General features: G+C 42.0%; 1 protein-coding gene across 1 annotated transcript in view; it reads left to right on the top strand.

The window, feature by feature from the left end:
• Arhgef26 (Rho guanine nucleotide exchange factor 26) overlaps nucleotides 1-21914 on the top strand; it is a 118463-nt gene that overhangs the window by 53921 nt on the left and 42628 nt on the right. The window contains 1 exon segment of the mRNA NM_001427682.1: nucleotides 19654-19806. Within this exon segment, the coding sequence (NP_001414611.1) occupies nucleotides 19654-19806 (153 nt within the window).

The raw sequence follows: 21914 nt of genomic DNA on the forward strand, positions 1-21914 counted from the left end.
CTGCCAGATTAACAATTTCTCATTGCTGTGGCAAATGGCAACTTGAGAGGACAAGTTTACTGTGTGTGGTCTGAGAATCCATGGCCGTGGCCAGGAAGGCATGGTAGCATCCATGGTAGCACACAGGAGTATGTGGCTGAGACTCCTGACGTCTGGGTGGACCAGGGAGCAGAAAGAGATGAATGCTGGCCCTTAGCTCTTTGCCGACTTTCTCCAGTTTTTAAAATTCAGTAGAAGACCCCAGCTCATTTAGGGTGGATCTTCTACTTCATTCTCTCTAAAAACACTTTCACTTAGGGTGATCCTCACAAATGAGCTATGATGCTAACAGTCAAAGCCAACCTTATCTGCTTTCTTGTCCTTAACTAGGGTCCTTCCGGTGAGTTGGTTACATAACTTTTTTTTCCATCTTTATGTTTATCAGTTGTGATTTCTGCTACTTAAAATAGTCTCAGAGCAGCAGACTGGAGTGCTGTCAAGTGTGTGGTATTCCATAGCAACAAGATTGTTGAACACCTTGGGAGAAAAGGTATGCTTTAGATAAATTTACTTGTTTTAAGTTGCAGTTTTAATGCTTTTGGCATGAGTTGAATGCCAGCAAATCAGCATATTTATATAATTATAAGTAAAGTTACAGTCATATTAGTGTAAATTTATGTTGAAGAATCAGATATTTGTATATGTCTCTATACATACATTTATAATAAGGTGTTATTAAGTATATATATATATATATATATATGTAATTATTGATGAAAATACTGTGACTAGAGGCTTCTAGAAGCTTAACTCAGGGTTTTACTAGCAGCTAACTTGGTAAGGATTCACTCACCAAGTTTTTGTAGCAACTTTGCAGAACATAAACACTGTGGATGCTGAGAACTGACAACAATTGCAAAACAGAATTGTCCTGCTGCTTGCTGGTACTACTTGGCTTTTTATTGTTTCTTTATATCTTAGAGCAAAATAAGAACACCTTGGTTTAGATGCGACGAAAAGGAACGCTCGTAGTGAAGTAACTCTAGGACTACTAAAAGCTCTTAATTACTTTTTAGTTGCTTGTTTTAGACACTATATAGGTTGACAGTTGGGATATTGCCTGTGGTGACAGCTTAGTGTGGTGGCTAAACATGCTCTGGGGCTGCCCAGTTCCAATCTGTGTTGCACCTCGTGCCTGTATGGCTAGCTGTGGGCAAGGTGCCTGGCATCCGTGGTATTCATGTACGTTAACTAAGGAAAATGAAAACAGAACTCAGTTTTTCAGGTTTTGTAATAATTTCTTAGTCACTCGGGAAGCAGTCAGCTAAACAAGGCCTTTGTTCATACTAATTTTCACATACATCCTGAAGCCCAAACTAACCGTTGAGAAATTATTATTATAGCATAGCTTATGTATAGAATATAGTATGTTCGGTCAGGTGCTATTGATGTCTTTCATATTTGAAGAAAATTTATCAGCAGGATTTCTATGGATGCTTTGCTTCAGTCCCTTGAAGACTGATTATGCTTTTGCCTCAGAGTTTTTCCAGAATGATATAAATAATTGGACTAAGCTTCTGATATAGTTTATTCCGGCTCAGATTATGCATATACATTGACAAGATTTTTCTGCTGATAACAGTTCATTAAGACCACATTAAGATCATGAAGAAATGGCCAGGCTCTTTCATTCAGCTTGCATCTGTAATTGATCTGTAAATGCCCCCCAATTATTTAGACTACATACAGTGCAATCAATTACTGAACATTACAACCTTCAAAGCCTTTCTAATGAAAGACAAATAACTTACACATATACATCTGTCAAAATGTGATGGTAATTGCAGTAACTAATTCTTGCTCGCTGTAAAAATAACACTTTAGATATTAGTAAAGGACTCACTCATTTATGTTAATACCTTTATGTGTGGGGCAGACTGATAGACATGTGTGGAGCTCCTTCCCGTGAACAAGGTGCTGCTCTTCTTCATAACTAAGTAGAAACCGGAAGTTGGCAAATAAGCGTCTGCTTTTTGCCCTCCAACAGAACTGGCACTGACAGGTTCCTGCCAGGCAGGAGTAAAAGCCTAATGAGTTCCTAATAACTAAGCTTGTTTCTAAATTGGAGGATTGAAATAGATTTCCATAATTGCTTTGGCTTCAATGGAAGTTCTTCACTACTGGGTCTTTTATGCCTAGTCGTTTGATGATAATAATGTCAACCGCCATTTATGTAGGTCAGTGTGGGGCATTCCGGGTTAAGTTCTTGTTTCTATAGGTTTCCAAACCACATTACCGCCTGCAGATGAGATTATATCTATTTTAGCAGACAAGAATCAGAGGTTATTAATAGTACCCAAGTATTAAGATCAGCATTCAGACCCATGTCTGAGGCAAGTTCACCTTCTGCGGGCAGGCAGAGAGGCAGCTAGCTGGGCTTGTTGCTGAGGAAGTCATGATGGATGTCAGACGGTGCTGAGTGGCAAGGGAACACCAGAGCCTGGCTTGTAAGAGCCTTCACCATCTTTGCCATGGCGACCTCAGTATTGCCAAATACATTTCTGGGAAATGGTGGAATCTGGGTGTGTAGGTATATTCTTCATTTTTAGTGTTGGGAGATAAACAAGTAGCGTGTGTGCCTACAGCTCGAGTCCTTCTGCCAGGGGTTACTAGCCCTGCCAAAAATTATGTTGGTTTCAGTTGGCCTGATAAGTGGGTAGAACCCGTGCCTGTGTTCAGCCACATTCTTCAAGGTCTTTAGAGAGCCACAGTACAACCTGTTAGAGGTGGAAGGAAAAGGGAAAATATGTTTGAAAGTAGTAGGGTGAATGCTGCTATTGGGATTTAGAGAAATCAAGCACAAATACTTTCAAGCACATTTACCTTTAATATTATATAATTTGAGACATTAGCAAAATATGACTGTGTGACTTTCAATGATAAAACATTTTTATCTTCCTTCCCCCTCTTGGATCGTGTAGGATAGATGTCTTTGAGGAATACTTCTCAGGAAAATTTTATTTATGTATATGGTAGAGCAGCTAGCATATCAGGTGTACAGATATGTATCTATATGTATGTGTATATATATGTATTATATGTATGTATACCCATACTTTTTCTGATTAAAACGAGTTGGTCTGTTAAGAATATAAAATAATTACAAAATACAGAAAATTAATGAATTGAAAAAAAATAGAGAAAGCCCTCGGTATAGAGGAGTGTAAACGTAGTCTCAGCACATAAGAGGCTAAAGCAAGAGGAGCTTTAATTCCAGGTTGAAGAATAAGACAAAAGAAATTTTGTTTATATAAAGAAAGAAAGAGAAAAGGAAGGGAGGGAGGGAGAGAGGGAGGGAGAGAGGGAGGGAGGAAGGGAGGGAGGGGAATGGAAGGAAGAAAACTCTGACTGCAGAGACTCCATTTTCAGCCAGCTCCTGTGTGCAGTGAAGCTGCTTCACCTGAGTGTTATATTTTATCAGTGGGCACATCCTAACTATAATGCTTTTGCCCTCTGATGCCTTAGAGCACCATGCCCACCAGTCTGCATTATAGAGTAGAAGTCAAGTTTGGGTTTTGAAAGTGGCACATTCAGTCATCCCTTTCTTCTTTTTTTAAGGTTTCTGGAGACACTGATGGCTTCAGGACAGACCTCTGCCCCATCCCTGCAGCTGTGTCTAACTAGCGCTGGGGAGATAGCTGTACTGTCTGACTGGCAGTCTGGGTGATGTGTAGAATGACGAGTGGGGTAGGCAGTAGCTGCTGCTAGAGAGAAGCAGGCATTCTGCTCCCTTTTACCTGAAACATGGTTGTTTTATGGGCCAGAGCGATGGCTCAGTGTTTACAAGCACTTGACTGGAGTTTGATTTCCAGCACCATCTTGTGTCCTACAATCCTCTGTAGTTCCAGTTCCCGTGGTAATCTGATGTCCTCTTCTGGCCCCTATGGGCACTGCATGTACACAGTGCACAAACATACCTGCAGGCAAAATACCCATGCATGTAAAATACAAATATATAAATTAAAAATAGTTTAATTGATTTTCTACAGAAATTAAATTATCTTCTTTTATTTTTCTCATATGAATCTTTAAATTAGCTTTAATAAAAAGTCCCTCAAGGAATTAATTTACAGAAACCGGAGAATTGTTAAAAAAAAAAAAAGCAACTTTTATGAAATTTTCATAGCTTGGATGAGGAGACTTCTCTCTGTAGTTGAACAAGCCTTTAATCCTCTACTTCTAGCAGAAAAATGTTTTGTCTTAGCCTGTTTAGTTTGACTGTTCCTTTTTCTTGGTTCTAGTGGGTTCTAAGGAAAGCCCTTTGAAATGATACTGTTAGCAGCAGGAGATGCAGACATCCTCATGGAAAGTAAAACACCATAGGAGAAACAGTTATCAGGTGTAATAGTGTTAGCTACATGCATGCCGGCTCTGCTAGCACAGGTTCCCAGAATGTTCAGACTCTTCTGCTTGAGAGACGGAAGAGCTGCCAGTGCCTGCAGCCTTCACACACGTTAGCGGGAACTCAGTGCTCCCTGTTCCTCCCTCACCCTACCTCTATCTCTCCTGAAAGGCTTCAGGGCAGCCCTCCTGGCAATGCTGGTAGATAGCTCCTTTCATCCTTCTCCAGGTCTTAATGAAAGCTGTGACCAGCTCTGCAGAGAGTGGGGACGGAGGGGTGCACTGGGAGTTATGTCATGCAGAAAAGAGACCAAGAACAAAGTGTGTGTGCTTGTTGTGGGGAGGGATTGACATCCAGATAAGCTTGTATGCATGTATGTATGTATGTATGTATGTATGTATGTATGTATGTATGTATGTATGCAAGTATGTATGTAGTGTATATATGTATTTTTCTCTTCAGTTTTTTGAGATAAGGTTCTCTGTGTAACAGCCCTGGCTGTCCTGGACTTGCTTTGTAGACCAGGCTGACCTTGAACTCATAGAGATATTCCTGCCTCTGCCTCCCAAGTTCTGGAATTAAAGGCTTGTGCCACCATGTCCTTCCAGACAAGCCTTTTGCTTATTAATATCAAGAGTTGTAGAAACATCAGTGAAATTGGAGAATTACTGCAAATGATCTCCTCACCATGGGCCAAGCACTTTGTGTCTTTGTGAATACATAGCCATTGTGATCTGGTATGGCCTTTTTTTAGCATCCTTATAAGATTCCATAATGATTTAGGAAGGACTGGGCATTAAGACTGGCCTAAATAAAGTAGCTAAGAGAACTGAATAGGAAGGAAGCAGGGCAGGGTTTGTGTGCACAGGGCTCACTGGGTAGTTTGTGGTTAGAAACTGGTAGTTAGAAATTTGATTTGGAAACCGGAGTAGTCCAGAGGAGGTAAAAGGATGGCTACAGAGAAGATCAGTTGGGATTGAAACAGGTCAGAGCAGGAAAGGAAGGGCAGGCTTAGTGTGAAGGCCCATTAGAGAATCTGAGTGCTTTGGGAATCAGGATTTAAGGAGAGAAATAAAGAAGAACAGGGTTATATAAGAACCTTATTGACAGGAGCTGGAAAGATGGTTCTATGGTTAAGAACACTGACTGCTCTTCCAGAGGTCTCTAGTTCAATTCCCACCAATCACACGGTGGCTCACAACTATCTGTAATGGGATCCAATACCTTCTTCGGGTGGACAACTATAGTGTACTCATAAAATAAATAAATAAATAAATAAATAAATAAATAAATAAATAAATAAATAACAAATCTTAAAAATCATCATTCAAACAAAGATGACATGTGGGTTTTTGGCTTATAAGATGAGGTCAAGAAGCCGAAAATACATATTTAGGAGTATACATACTATAGGCATATCTCTAGTGGAGGAGATAACATACTTTGCAATTCAGAAATTTCCCGTAGTTAAAAAAAGTTCAAGGTAGCCAGGGCCTTCCTTGGTTGTGGTCAAATACTACACAACCATTGAAGCTCTCAGAAAGCCTGGGAGAAGGTATAGAAACAACCTCTTCCTAACTTGCTCTAAATGAAGCTGGTTCTCCTAACACTGGTATCTAGTGGGGTGGTTGAGCTGAAGGTTGACTGATGCTGCGTCTTGGGTTGAAGGGCTGTGCCCTGTAGAATGAGGCTAGCTTCCGTGAGGACATACAGTCTCCAGTTCTCAGGCATGACAGGGATTTTGGCTGACTTCCCTAGAAACATGCTTGACATTCCCACATAACTCGGCATTGTGGATATGTGAAATGGCTTCAGATTGCATCCCATGAGCCTAAAGGCACTTTCATGTCAGCTAGTTTGGGTGTCCGGGGAGACAAACAACTGGGCTTGGGCCTCCTGACCCTGCTTCAAACAGAACAGCTCTCCATTATTGCTTGTTGTGTGGCTTCATAGGCGTCAGTTACAAGGAGATGAAACACACCACACATGCCACTGGGCAGCAGAAAAGAACAGAGAAGAGCAGAATACGAACAGAATTAGCTGATTTCAGGGTTTTCCCTCTTTGTATTTTCTGGCCCCTTTTACTAAAGCACTCACTCTATTGAGAGGGTAATTGGTGTAATATACAAACACACCATTTCACTTACGTAACATACTAGTTTTCTGTTGTATTCACAGATTATGCAACCATCACAACCACAGAAAGAAGTGTTATGCTCACTAACGTGCATTCTCCACTTCCCCCAAACTCTTCCTGCTAGGCAGCTTCTGGCTTCTTTTCTATATGTCCGTCCCTTTTGGGTATTTCATGTTAGTGAAGTCACACACTTGTGAACCTCTACATCTTGCTTTGTCTACTAACAGAATCATTTCAAAGTCAGCCATGATGTACGTGTACCAGAACTTCATTTCTACTGCTGATAAACATGCCGTATTTTATCCATCTGTTCACAAGTACCTGGATGTTGGGCTGTTTCTTCTTCTGCTACTGTAAATTGGTTGCTGTGGACACTTGTGTGTGAGTTTTTGTATTTTGGGTTTTTATGTCTCTTGGGTCTGTTCCTCAGAGTGGAATTCCTTGGGATCATGGAAAACATTGAACAATGTAGCTCACTCTTTTCAGTTTGTACCATATGGATACTGGTAACTGGTCTCCTTGATTTCGGCCTTGCCCAGCCTAGCATCCTGCACTTCAACCTACAGATAATAGTTGCCATAGTAAAACATCAGAAATCTTGTTGGTTCTGTTACGTAAGAAAGGAGCTCAAGTTGTTTAATGCGACACCTACCCCTGAGTACAGTCTATGCCCAGGTGGCATTTGTGATTTCTCCTGTAGTTATTTACCAGGTTTGCATATCCTTCAACATTAGATGCTTCATTATTCAAACTAGGGTCCATCCATTTCTCTATGTTATGAATTTTAAATTTTTTTCAAATCTAAAAGCATATATTTAATGCCTCCTACAAAAATTGTATATATGTGCTGATGTGACAAACGTAGCGTGCAAAGTCAAAAGTTTATACTGGAGAACACTAGCAAGCTTTGACATTCACCGTCACATTCCTGGGCACAACATGTCTGTCCTGGTCTTTTCTTATACCACTCCCTCACTTCTCCCATCTCCTGCTTAAACCCATCTTAGTGGTGACCTAATGTGATATCATCCCTTTAGTGTCTGTCACAGAACATGGAGGAGAATGTGTTTGGCTCCACCACTGCCTTGGGACCTGTAGCAGGACTCTAAGGAAGCACAAGAGAAAGGAGCTACCTCTTACATAGGCAGGGAGTATTTTGGAATGTTCTAGACTGTGTCTTTTGAGGACATAGAAGGATGCCTGGTGCATAGCAAGTATTCAGTGACGAGACTCTCATGAGTAGGGAAGACTTTCTTTGTTCTGACACAGAAACCTTCAGGGCAGAGGATTCTTTTGGCTCAGAGTTTGAGAAGCCTTGGTCCACAGCCCTTGGCTTTGTTGGTTCTGGACAGTTGTAAGGCTGAATTATATGGCTACAGGAGCACAGGCTACACAATCATGGTGAGTAGAAAAAAAAAGGAAAAGAAAGAAAAGGAAGGAAGGAAGGAAGGAAGGAAGGAAAAAATGAAAGAAAGAAAGAAAGAAGAAGGAAGGAAGGAAGGAAGGAAGGAAGGAAGGAAGGAAGGAAGGGAGGAAGGGAGGAAGGGAGGAAGGGAGGAAGGAAATCCAGGACTTGGATAATCTTTAAAGCTGCAACCCAAGTAGGATAATTCCTCTAACTGCCCCACCTCCTAAAGTCCCCATAAATAGTGGCATCAGTGGTGGACAAAGTGTTCATCACAGAAGTTTGCATGACCACATCAGGGATAGAACTGGGTCTGGAACTTCTTCCTCTCTGTGATCAGTGAAGTTATGGCAGACCCTTAGTAAGAAAGCCCACAGTAGTGGAGGGGCCCAGTAACCAAGCCCATGGCAATCAAGGGTCCCAGTAACCAAGCCCAAGGTAACCAAGAGGTACAATAACCAAGCTCTCATTGACCAAAGGACTCTAATGCAGACAATAGGTATTGGGCACTAGTGAAAGGATGGGGTTGTGGTATAAGAAAGACTATAAGTGGATTAAATGGATATATTAACCTGCTATCACAAGCTTAGTAATATGAAATCACATGGATTTGATATTTACTCTCTCATAGTTCTGAAGGTTAGATGTGTAAAAATCAGTTTCACGGGGATTAAACCATAGGGTCATAGGGTGACTTCTTCAGTAGGCTCTCGGGAGAACATATGGCCTTCTCTTTGCCATCTTCTAGGGGCCTTCTTTTTCCTCAGAACTAGCTCTATAGCGCACTCTTCTCCTCTCCTCCCTCAGCCCTTCTTCTCCTTGCTGATCTTCCTGCCTGGCTTTTTTTGAAGGCTTCCGTGATTCCATGGGACCAACTGGGTTATGATAATTTTTTTATCTCAATATTCAGAACGAATTCTGCAAAACTACTTTCACTTTGTGAAAATAACCCACTCTACAGATACAGAATTGTGTCAGGGGCCACTATACACCCATCCATAAAGACAAGAAATGGAAATTTGTTGTTTTTCGTAAATTAGAGCAAAAATCTGCTTTTAACCACAATTCCAACTTTTCTGGTGGTTTGCCAGCCCACTGTAGGAGGCATCTAAAAAGGAGGATTTTTTTAAGTCCTTGATGAAAGTCGAAGGAGAGAGTTGGTTTCACGAAATGGACAAAGAGGAGCTGATTGCTCCTTAGACTGGAGTGGGTCTGAAATGCAGGGAAGACCGGGAATTCTGTTTTCCTTTTGCAGACAGCATATTATTTAGCCTTCGTGTTTGTATCCCAGGTGTCTGGGCACCAGTGTTTAAAGTCTTGGTTCTTTAGGAAGCTAGGTTTGGAGTGTGAGGCATGAAAACCTAAGTGAGCGAAGACTTGGAGTCGGTTTTTCATGTTATTCTTTTACCTGTTGTTTCAATTACTGTTTTAAATACCGGCTACACACCCTGCAAAGAACCTGAATGTAGTGCTTAAGGAAAGTGTGTTCTTTCCTCTGCTGACTATTATCCCAGAATGACCAACCCACAATAGCAATGGCCCATCGGTATGAGGAGCCCCTTTTGTTATATTTAACTTTGTTCCAGTCTGTTAGCAGTGTTTCCAGGCAGCAAACAAGAATCTTCACTTGCCTAGTTTGCTTTTAACTTATACCCCAATTGTGCTCGTGAAAAGCTTCAGGCAACTTATAGTCTGTGACATGTATACAATACGCCTGTTAATGTGGGGAATGGAGAACACAGCGGGGACCTAGACAGCCAACAGGACACGCTATCTCTCCCCAGGGAGTTGCCAGGAGTGAGGATTAAACACAGCAATGTCCTTCTAGGGGGCCAAAGCAAAAAGGGCACAGAACTCTTTATGAAGCCATCATCCACTAAGAGGAAACAGCCTTTCTGAAGTCATAAAGCTTTTCTAGGTTTGGGGTTTTCGAGGAATTTTGCTAGGCAAGGAATGAGGACTCTGGGAAGAGCCTCACCCTTTGTGGCAGATGCTGTGTTGGGAGAGAACCATGAGGATTTGAAGGCTGGCCTGGACACAGAGACAGAGCCGTTGGGCACTGCCTTGCTCCTGCACAGCCCAGCTTCAGGACCCACAGATTTTATTATAGCACTTCTGCTATGCCTGAATGCTGATTGCTTTGTATTGGTGGTGGTTGCTGCTCTGCTCGGGAAGTGGCAGGAGGACAAAGAGGAATAAAATGCCTACTACACTACACCGCATGTTCTCTGGGCATTCCTTCCTATTAGGTCCTAGACCATGCCTGAGCCAGGCAAGGTTGGTCTAAGTCTTCATTGCCATACGTATCTGCAGGAGGCAAGTCTTTCTGTTAGATGGGATATGAATGAGCCAAACCAGAAACTGAGAACTTCCCTAACAACCCAGGGCCGCCCAGGCTTCTGTCTCCTGGAGGATGTTTTATTAAGGGTGTTACCATGTGCTTTGTGTCCTGGTTTCCAGAAGACATTAGAATATGAATGCATGGATTGAGTAGCACAGAACAGTAGGTGCAAGTACGTACAAAAGTTACCACGGGAACCAGCCTTTTTGTGTGCACTTTCTCATAAAGAGGTTTCTGATAAGTACTTTGAATTCTTACTTTTAAGTAAAACTTAATGTCATGAAGTGTCAAGGACTTTTAAAATATCATTGTATTGGTCTGGTCCTGGGTATATTCCTTCTCAAAGGTAAGTCATCCCTGAGTATATGGACTAAGAATAAGCTTTAACTTCTGTGGGAGTTCCCTGGGACACCTGCGTCTTCGAGTCTTTCTTTATTCTTCCTTCTCCAAGGGTGAATCACACCTTTCTGTGGGATTTGCAGGGGGAGTTCAGACTGAGCTAAGAGCTGTTTGATATTTGATCTGTGTCTAGGAAATGCTCTTGGTGTGCCTCTCTAGGCTCGTTTTCCTGCTACGATGGGACATGATACAGATACCTAACATAGATCTCTATGGCTAATCACGTTCAGGAACATCTTAAAAGTTTTACCAAAAATTTAAGAACTCTTAGGAGGCTGGACAGATGGCTTGGTAGTCAACATCACATGCTTTTTTTTTTTTTTTCAGGGGACCCTACTTGTATTCCCAGTACCCACATCAGGTCGCTCACAACCACTGTGACTGCAGCTCCAGGGAATCCAACATTTATTTTCTTTTGCCCTCCATGGGCACCTGCACACATACTCGTAAATAAAAATACCCTTAAAAAAAGAATTTCTAGCAAGAAATTACCCTGGAGATTTTAAAGGGGTGAGCTGTAGCTACTAGAATGGGAAAGCTGAGGTGGAAATGACACTGCTCTTAAACATGATGGCCTGAGCTGAGATACCTAGCACTTATTTACATAAGCACTTATTTACATAACGCTGGGAGTGGAAGTATGCACTTGTAATCTCAGAGTGGAGAGGTGGAGATAGAAGGTCCTTAGGACTTTCTGACTAGCCAGTCTAGGCAGTGGGTGAGCTCCGGGTTCAACGGGAGGCGCTGTCTGAAAACTATAGTGGCGAGTGATAAAGACACCCAGTGTAGACCTCTGTGGATGCAGTCACACATATATACTATATACACACAACACATGCCTGTCTATACACACAGAATAAATGAAGTGAATGGGAATTCAAGCTGGTAGAACAGGAACATTATCTTTCAGAATTATTTCTTATTCTAAAGCACTTCAAGTTTCAGCCTTATTGTTTTTTTTTTATTATTAGTCCAGATTCAAAATAAAAAGTAGAAATAAAATGTGAGAATGTAGAAATACACATTCAGCATGAGACATGGGAAGAGGGAGTGTGTGTGTGTGTGTGTGTGTGTGTGTGTGTTTGTGGTGTGTACTCCTGCCTGCCTGTCTGTCTACTAAGGGAAAACCTCTGGACCTTTTCCAGATCAGAATGTCAGGTCTTCTGATTGAGGTGTGGTCGTCTGTGTTTCTGTAGAACCAGCTCCTATTTTCTCAGCTGACATCTGGTGATGGATATGATGAACTTCATCTTGTCTCTGATTTGGATTGACAGTGGCTGCCCAGAGTACAGGTTACAAACCTAGAGAGAGTGCCTCAATCCCTTAATGATGGCTGTGGTGGGTTAGTGCTGGTAGTTCTCGCCACGTGTTTGCTCTCCTCAATCCAGTGTGTTAAATCACACGACTACTGATCATTAGAGCCAAAATAACCATATATACACAAGAATATTTAAAACATAAATGTCTCATGTATCCACAGCAGAATATAACTTTATTTGGATAGGGTACAGAGTGTTTTGGGGGTGCTATTAGTTCTGAGCAGCACATAGGTATTGACATACTTCTGTTCAGAGAAGATATTTTATTATATAACAGCACCTTGGGCATGTGGAATTTATTTCTTCCATGTTTGCGGCCTGACTATGATCCTGTTTGGTGAGGCATTGTGACCAGATGAAAGGGACAGGCAGCTTAGACTGACAGCTCAGTGCTATGAAGAAGTCCAGGAGTGGCCTGGGTTTGCTTTGGGCAGATGGATGTTAATGAAGGAAAAGTCCTTTAAAGGATGGCACTCCAAGGACCCAAGACAGCACTGATGATTGCCAGAGCTCCATTTGCAGCTCTTCCAGAGCTGGAGTGCAGAATGCTGGGCTGGTCTGCCTTGCTGGCACCCTTCCTGGACTGGGTGAAGAAGGGCTGGTCAGGCAGGTTTTTCAGAAAGTACAGCTGTCACTGAAGAAACCCAGGCTGCCCTGGGTTTCACTGTGTCTTTGACATGACCATAGCAGCTTGTGCTGGGAGTCTGATTCTTCAAGGATGGAGAGACCTACATCTAATTTGCAAATATAGTTGTGGCCATAACTACATCTGGGTAGTTCTGAAAGCCCGACTTGTCCACAGCCAATAAATCTGTGCTAACTTCATCTACTAGTGAGGAAAACAAGAAAGACGACTTTCTATATTTGCTTAGCACATTCTTGATAAACTAACAATAAAGCAAAAAAGAAAATATCACCTTTATACTAATGTTCAATTTGAAGCAACAAATTATATTTATTCCCTATTTACTTATCAAACACTGAGTGTCTCCAAAGTTCAAGTGCCTATAGGCAGGTCCTGTGTATATAACAGTGAATGTCTCCTCCCTGAGTTAAGTAATACAGAAGCAAATACAAATTATAAAATGTTTAGTTGTGGTTATAATAGGAAGCGTGAAGAATTGTGAAGACTGTCTAGTAAACTCATAAAGCAAGGAGCATAACTTAACCCATCAGAGTTGGGAAAGAATTCGTGTAGCATGTAATGTAATCTGAACCATAAGTAGGGGTTCACTGGGCAAAGGGGAGAACTTCAGGGGACAAAGTGGGGGAGGGGCAGGGAAACCTGACACTGTGGACCAGTGCTCCTGCTTTCTAGTCCAGGATGGTTGTTGTAAAAATATAAAAAAATAAAAAAAAAGTATTGTTGTCTTTTACCTCGCTAGGTCCGGCACTTCAGTGCCCCAGGATATCTGCTAGATATCTTGGTGGAAACACATCCCAACACCTCGGCGGCCCAGTGTCTCCTGCCACCGCACACTTTGCTACATTTAAACCGTCACATAAAAGAACACACAACACAATAATCTTTGACCCAATTGGTAAGATATAATTGTGCATCTAAACATACAACGCCTGGTACCATCCATCCCTTAGGAACATTAATAACAACCTGTAAATACACAGTGCAGAATCTTAACGTCAGCCTCCATCGTCCTACCACAGCTTCTCTCTCTATCTCTCTCTCCCTCCCCTCCTTTCTCTTCGTTCATGTCTCCTCCTCTTCCTTCAAACTTTTCTCCCGCTCATCCTTCCTTCTCATCCAATGACAGGCCTCCTTCTATCTTGTCCCTGCCTCACCTGTGACATCATCCCACACAGGACTAGCTGCCACTGTTGGCTACACTCCTCTCATGACCTTTCCTGGAGGCTGAGCCTAGCATGGTGCTGTCTTCTCATACTACTATACCATGACTTACGTCTTCTGGAAAGGCCTTTGCAGTCTGATGATTGCATAACACTCCTAGTCCACAGCTGTCCTTGGACACTGACAATGCTTTTTAGTCCCAGCTGTTGTTGCTTCCTGGATGTGTGTGTTGAGGCCTGGCCGGGACTGTCAGGTAGGCAAGATGAGCTTTCACAGGAGGGCAGAGGCAGCAGATTTACTGATTTCACCACAGGCTGTGTGGAAGCAGAAGGCCTTTGTGTCTGGGTTCAAACTAAAGCTCAGGTGCTTAGAATTCTTACTTGTGCTCTACCGTCTCGGTTTTCTCATCTCTAGAATGGGTAACTGTTATAAAACAGACACGAGGGCTGAATGACACTGAGACCACTTGGGAGGCATGAAACACTGGCCTTGCTCAGGACTCACAAAGGGTTTGTTCCTTTGTACCCACCGAAACCTGCTGCCCCGTGCTTGACACTAGAGGATATTCTGAAAAGCAAATCTTAGGTCTGTGCTGTGTGTTAATCTCCTCTGTAGATGGCTGGCCTCACTGTGCAGTCTTTCCAAGGGCTGTTGTCTTCTGTGACATCTTAATTAACAGTTTTCTGTTTTAGAACATTGGATATGAGCACTGTATGTATACCACTCCCCAACCCCACTCCCCATCCCAAACTCCTCATGTTGCCTCTGCTCTGAACCATTTATGGTCTCTTCTTTAATTATACGTATGCACATAAGTATACACATCTATATTTAGAGTTGCTCACAACTACATGTGTCTAGGATTAACCATTTGGGATTGGGCATCTTCCTATGTGGCTGTATATCACTGGAGGAAACTTGGCAGCCATTGGCCATCTTTAGCTCATATAGGGATGGGACCATGAGCTTTTCCTGTTGACATTGGTGTGTTATCTGGCGTTGTTAGGATTCTGGCATTGTTCAGGAAGCCACATTGCTGAGATTTTATGAGTGTATTTTCCCTATCCTCCCTAGGGATACTACTTAACAACAGGCACCCTGGGACTTAGATCTTATTGTGGTCTTTCTGGCTCCTCTTCCTCGATTGTCCCCAAGCCTTGGGTGTAGTAGTTGCATTGCTGGATGTATTATTTGGGGTTAGGTGTCAAAAAAATCATCATTTCTCTGCATTTTGACCAGTTCTAGATTTCTGCAATAGTCTCTATTGTAAGAAGAAGCTTCTTTGATGAGGGGTGAAAGCTACACTTGTCTGGAGGTATAAGTATTTAGAATACAGTAAGAAATAATATTGGATTAGGAAACTGGTAGTTACGTTTTCCTCTCAGCTCTATGACCTCTCCAGCCACAGGGAGCTGCCAAGGTTTACAGTACCAGGCATGAATCACCTCCTATTGAACAGGCCTTGGACTTGAACAAGTTCAAGATACAAGTGGCGCTATTACACCATGGGGGCCTACCCACTGCTCCTTCCCGTGGCAGCTTGTAGAGGACTTTCAAAAAGCTAGTCCCTATTAATGTCAGTTATAGCTTGATTCCTCCAAGTTCTGTGTCCGGTGCGTGTGGTCTCTTCAGCAGTAGGGTCTTACTACAAGATGTGGAAGGCAACCAGAAGCAGTGGCGCTAGCCCATGTTGTTTGGGGCAGAGTCATGTATTCTTAACCAATAACAAGAACGATGTGGAGTTTCTTCACACCTGGCACTAGGGCTTTTATTTGATAGTGCATGACTCTATCACCCTATGTTATACAACTACACACACACACACACACACACACACACACACACACACACACACACACACACACGCATGCACGCTTATACACACACTATTCACATACTTTTTTTTTTTTTTTTTTCCGGAGCTGGGGACCGAACCCAGGGCCTTGCGCTTGCTAGGCAAGCGTTCTACCACTGAGCTAAATCCCCAACCCCTATTCACATACTTTTTAAATTAAGCACATAGGACAATATGTAGCCCTGTAGCTTTTTCAAACATCCTTAGTGTTACCTCCTTTTCCCTGTGGTACCTTTCTCCCTCCCTCCCAAATCAAAGCCCTCTATTTTCCTATCACCCCATTCATGCTCATAGGGCCTGCCCTTTCTAGAGCTGCTTCTCTCCCTATCCCTCAGCCCCCACCACAGTCCCTTTGTTATTTCCTGAGTTCTTTGAATATTTCAGGTTATATGCTCAAATATAAAGATTTACAGTTAGGATCCGCAAATAAGACAGGGTCTGTGGTGTCTGTCTTTCTGGGTTTGGCTTATCTCACTCAGTATAATAATTTTCAGTTTCATCCATTTGCCTGCCAGGTTCATGAGGTCCATAAGAAGCCTAATGGTCAGTAACGGGCTGCACTCCACTGCTGCATCACCTTCATAGTTCTATTCTACCTATTCTACATGGACAAAGGGGGCTAACCTAAGTGCAGGCATCAGGCATCCAGGAAACAGATACCTTACTCCTGAATTTGTATTCTCCTTGGACATATAGTTCCACACCTAAGACTACAGCCATTTTTAGATTCATGAAGTTCATTCCCAGACAGAAAAGATGGAACCCCTGTGCTTCTGGGAAATGTCGAAGGACAGTTTATGCATCTCGCATCACGAGTATGTTCTTCTTCGAACAAATGCTTCAGTTGAGTTCTTCGGAATTCCTACCCGAGCTTGGGTCTCTGGTGATCTGACTGGCAAAGGAACTTGCTTGAAAAGGCAGTAGCAGTCACAGAACGCACTGGAGGAGTCTGGTAGAATGCAGTGCTCTGGTGATAGTGTGCTAACGGCCACATGGGCGAGTGTGCAAGGGTTTGGTTAGGGAGGTGATCCAAGGAGACCTCTGTAGCACCTTGAGGCCTTTCCTGATGTACACAGACAGAGCAGTTAGTGTTGGTGGTGGGGGTGGCAGTTGTACACCTCGGTTGTTGTGAACAGTCTGACTGTTGGTGCTTATACAGAGGGAAGAATTTGGTATTGTTACAGAGGGAAGAGACTTCTCAGAACCGAAGTCCAAATTTCCATTTCAGTGTTATCTGCCAGATTGCTTCTTAAACGTGGTCCAGTTTCGTTCAGAACGTCAGAGCTTCCCTTTGGCTGCACATTTGCTATAAATCACCAGTCTTCTTGATACTGAGATGTCATCTTCAGAAATATATTGGTCTTGCAGCTCAGCTTGGTTAACAAAGAATGCAAAATTTCCAAATAGCCAACAGATAAAGCATTAAATTACACCCTTATCATGCTAATAAAGGGTCTACAGGTTTGTGTTGTATTAAAGTAAGTTTCATGGACAGATATCTCACTAGTACCTTGTTTTCGATCCTGTATTTTGGCAAACTTTGTGAAGTAATAAATGTGTTTTTTTCATTAGGAAAAGCAAAGTTATTGTTTTGCTTGTGTAATTGCATTATTTAGTCTGTTAACAATTGCTAAAGGCAAAAGGCTATAAAGGATAGTAACCTGTTAGATATTTATACTTTGGATATACATGGCGTGATTACTTACAGTAGCTTCTTGGAATGTTTTATTAAAACTTCCATTAAAACAGTTGGATTTGAATCAGTTATAAATGCTTGCAGTCATGTGAAATCCAGCTGAAAATGAACCAGTCCTAACCCTGCTGTGCCTAGCATTCCAGGGCCTCTGAATTCTCACAGATGTGTGTTTTCAGTTGTCCCTTAGACATCACCCAGGCAGGATGGATGGCTTCCTCACTGCGGCTCCTCCTCCCTCCTAAAGCCCCTGTCTCCAGTCAGGATTTAATGACCCACCTGCTCTGCTCGTGGGACTATTTCTCAGAAACCCTAGCATCTTCCTTGAGTTTCCCAATTCTAGTCATTTTACCTCCAATTTGTTGCCCAAATTGTTCCTCTCTGCATGGTCTCGAGTTCACTTTCCTGCCTGCTGGCTGTCTGTCTTTCCGCTTCTCTCTGTCCCACTTCTGTCCAAAGTTGATGACTTACTGGCTTCTGTGGTGTACTGATTCTTGGGGTCACACAGCCAAACCTTTGTAGTCCAGCCCTCATCTGCTCTGCAGCTTTCTCTGTCTGACTACTTATTCTGTGGTTTGCACTTAGCCTCATAAACTCCTGAACAAGAAACTCTAGCACATGGCTCTCTGTCCTCTCCTCTCATTTACCATCTTATATTCATGGACGACTGACCCAACTCATGGTCTCCTCACCACACATACCATTTAGTTAGTCACCTTACCTTTGGAGTTGTTTACTGGTTCTCAGTTATCATTACCTCTGTCCTACTACAATGTTGGGGTTCCTTCCAGCCTAGTCGTTTTTCTTATTGGCTGGTTTGCTAGAGCAGCCCACAGAGTGCTGGAAAACATCTTTAGTATTATCCTTAAGAAGGAAGACATTTCAGGGAAGGACAAATGAAGAGCTCCATAGTACAAGGGGTGGGGCATGTGACACAGGGCCTCTGTGCCCTCTCCAGGCTTGCTTCCCAGCATTTCAGCATGTTCAACCCGCTCTGAAGCTCATTGTTTAAAGGTCTTTGTAAAGGTGTCATTGTAGAGATATACCAGACTATAGACCCTTGCTAAATCAACCTGAAATCTGCTGTCATTTCTCCTTGAAGGACAAAAGCTTGGCTTTTCTGTCTACCAGCCTGCATTCTTCACCTACGTAGGCTCCCTAGCCTCCAAGTGCCTACTCACTGTGGAAGACATAGTATTGGTATGGAGATCCCAAGGATTTAAAAATCTGTGTTAAAAAAAAAACAGACAAACTGGGAATGAAAACCAAGTCTATATTACTATTATTATTTTTTATTCTGCCACAACTCTGCTTCATTGTAATTGTCCCATAATTCCCATCAGTTACTACCAGAGGGGAAAGATGGTTCTTTTTACTCAACTTTCCTTTAGGGAGTTAATGTTCCCCGGCTTCTTTTGTACCCATTCTTGGTAGTACATGATCATGTCTTGGTAGACACACTCTTATTACTGAACTCCAGTCTCCCTGTTCATACACACAAAGAGTCGAAAGTGGAGATTCAGACACATGGTTGTATGAGAGTGTTCGGTCATGGGAGCCGAAAGAGCCATCAGAAATGGTTGTATAACCAGTGGTTGTGTTCCTGTGTAAGGCAATGTTAAATTACTGTTCATCTGTCTCATTAACAAGGTCTGACTACTCTGAATTGCAATCTAAAGAAATTGTGAGCGTACTAAATACTGTGCATATTAATATGTTTGAAATAATGTTTATATTTTGGGAGGGCATGTGAGATTGGGTTCTTCACAGGCCCCTTGTGTCAGCAGTCACAGATGCTTTGTGTGCTCACATTTCTTCCCTTCTGTGTGGAGACGGGGCCTCACTATGTTTCAGAGGCTGGCCTAGAACCTTCTGTGCAACCCAGGTTACATGCACACTCTTGATTTTCCTGCCTCTGCCTGCCCAGTCCTGGGATTACAAACATGCCTGGTCTGATTTCTCCTATACACGGCCAGCCAGTCTGTAAGCATGACCTTTCCTACTCCATCAGGGAGACGTCTTAAGAAGTAGAAAATCTGTTTGTTTTTAAAAAGCCCAAAGACAGAGAAATATCCATGATTATCAATGGTTTAAGATCAACAGTTAAAGCAGTAATGGTATAACACATTTAAATTTGGACAAAATATTCAATGTTTTTTCTTTGTGGGGGTTGATCATTTTGTATTTGCTTTCTAAAAAATTCTAATTATTTTTACACACTCTCTAGTGTTTATTTTTAAGCCATGCGTGGGGAATAGTTGTTATCTATTAAAATTTATAGAAGACGTCGAAATGTTTTCCCTTTTTATTTTCTAGATTCTTCACGGAGTTGGAAGCAAGACACCAGAATAACATCTTCATAGAGGATATAAGTGACATTGTAGAAAAGCACACAGCCTCCACGTTTGATCCCTATGTGAAATACTGCACCAATGAAGTCTACCAACAGCGAACGCTGCAGAAGTTGTTGTAAGCAGTGTTGAGTGCTCCGGTTTTGATCATCTAACTTCTTTTGATTAGAACTCCTTGATAAGGATCAATCGATCATAGACATGTCTCTTAGTTGACAGTTTCTTCCTTGGTAGAAGTGTAAAAGGGTCACTTTTGGAGTAAGGGCGTAAGTACTGGAAGTCCTACCCAGAGCAATCAGAGAGGGAAAGGAGGTCAAAGGGATACAAACTGGAAGGGAAGAAATCAAAATATCACTATTTGCAGATGATATGCTAGTGTACTTAAGTGACCCAGAATTTCCACCAAAGAACTGCTTAACCTGATAAACCACTTCAGCAAAGTGTCGGGGTATAAAATTAACTCAAACAAATCAGTAGCCTTCCTCTACTCAAAGGATAAGCAGGCCAAGAAAGAAATTAGGGAAATGACACCCTTCATAATAGTCCCAAATAATATAAAATATCTTGGTGTGATTTTAACCAAGCAAGTGAAAGGTCTGTATGACAAGAACTCATATAAACACTTTTTTTCCTGGGCTTAGGTTGAGTTCAATATTTTATGAAATTAATCAGTTTATTTAAATGACTTCTCAAAAATTACTGAAGTGGAAAAATGCAAACGCAATAAATAGGCACTTGAGAAATGGTTCATCGTTTAAATGCAATAGCTGCTCTTCAGAGAATTGGGATTCAACTATTAGTATCTCCTTAGCAGCTAGCGAAGGTCTATAACTCAAGTTCTAGCAGATCTTATGCCACTTCTGTCATTTGCAGGTGCTGCACGCTCAAGCTGTACATACGGCACAGGAAAAACATCTATACATATAAAATAAATGATAAGTAAATAACTTATCTCAGGGCAGTCATCCAAATATGTAAAGGTGCCAGGTCCTGTTAGACACTGCAGACCTACATTCTGTACCTTCCTTCAGTTCTGAAATGTGGCCGCCATCTGAGATTTGAAAGTGCTGACAGTAAAACATGACTTAAAAAAAAATAATAAGACATTCCTGTGTAACTGGATATTCTGACGTTTCACACTTTATTTTTCGTAGCCGTGAACCACATCATCTAATTTTCATGTTTTTTTTTTAAATAAAGCGATCATCACTGCCACTGTCTTACTTCTTGATTCTGAACAGGCCAGTGGCTCGGCAACCCTCCCAGGGGGCATGAGGGCTGTAGATGTGGCCGACCGCCCACAGGAGCCAATGAGGGAAGAGAGATGGGGCTGAGGGTCAGAAAACTTCAATTTAACTTTATTTTGTTTTTCAGTGTGTGGCAAGTTAAGAGTCTTTGTAAACTCCATTCTTGGGGAATCTCCAACTCATCCCCCCTTAAGGTTCTACAAACAGCTCCATGGAGATTCTATATGGAGTATCTGGTAATGGTACATGCCTGTAGACCAGTATCACAGCCATTTTCACCTCAGTAGGAGATGAGGAGAAATAAATACTCTGGTGTATGTGACTGAAAAATTTCCTGGCCAGACAAACCTGTAATCTTAGGACTCAGGGGTCTTACAAGCCAGAGCGAGCCTGGAGAGCAACCCTCTCCAGAAAAACCACACCTCCTCCCACTAAAGCAAAAACAAATAAACAAAACCAAACACACACACACACACACACACACACACACACACACACACACAAAACCCAACAAAAAAAACCCCAAAAACCAACCAAACACCAAAAACAACAAAAAAATACCCAAAAATTGACCAACCAACCAAAAAACAGTTTTCTTATTAGGAAGAAGAAATTTGGAAGGTCAAAATGACCTTAAGTGACCTTTCTTTCTTGGGTCTGCCCAGGGCCAGAGCAGTAGTATGAAGCATGGTTATTGGTGAAGTGTGTTTGTATTTGATCAAGTTTAGATCTCATTTGTTTATGCCAAGTCATAATTATCATGTTCTCCATTACGATACTATGATCTCTTGTTTACATCCTACTTTTACTATTGCCTAATTTATATGTTTTATTTCATTAATATTCTGTAGGGTGCTGCAGCTTATGTTTAGCATTAAATATGAAAGGCAGAAAGGCCCCCTGTGTTTTCCCCAGTGTTATGATGCATGTTGGTTTATGTGCTTCTGGATCATTGGTAATGTGGAAACTGACTTTAGTA

This window comes from Rattus norvegicus, chromosome 2 (assembly GCF_021556685.1).
Source record: "Rattus norvegicus strain SHRSP/BbbUtx chromosome 2, alternate assembly SHRSP_T2T, whole genome shotgun sequence".
Lineage (NCBI taxonomy): Eukaryota > Metazoa > Chordata > Mammalia > Rodentia > Muridae > Rattus > Rattus norvegicus.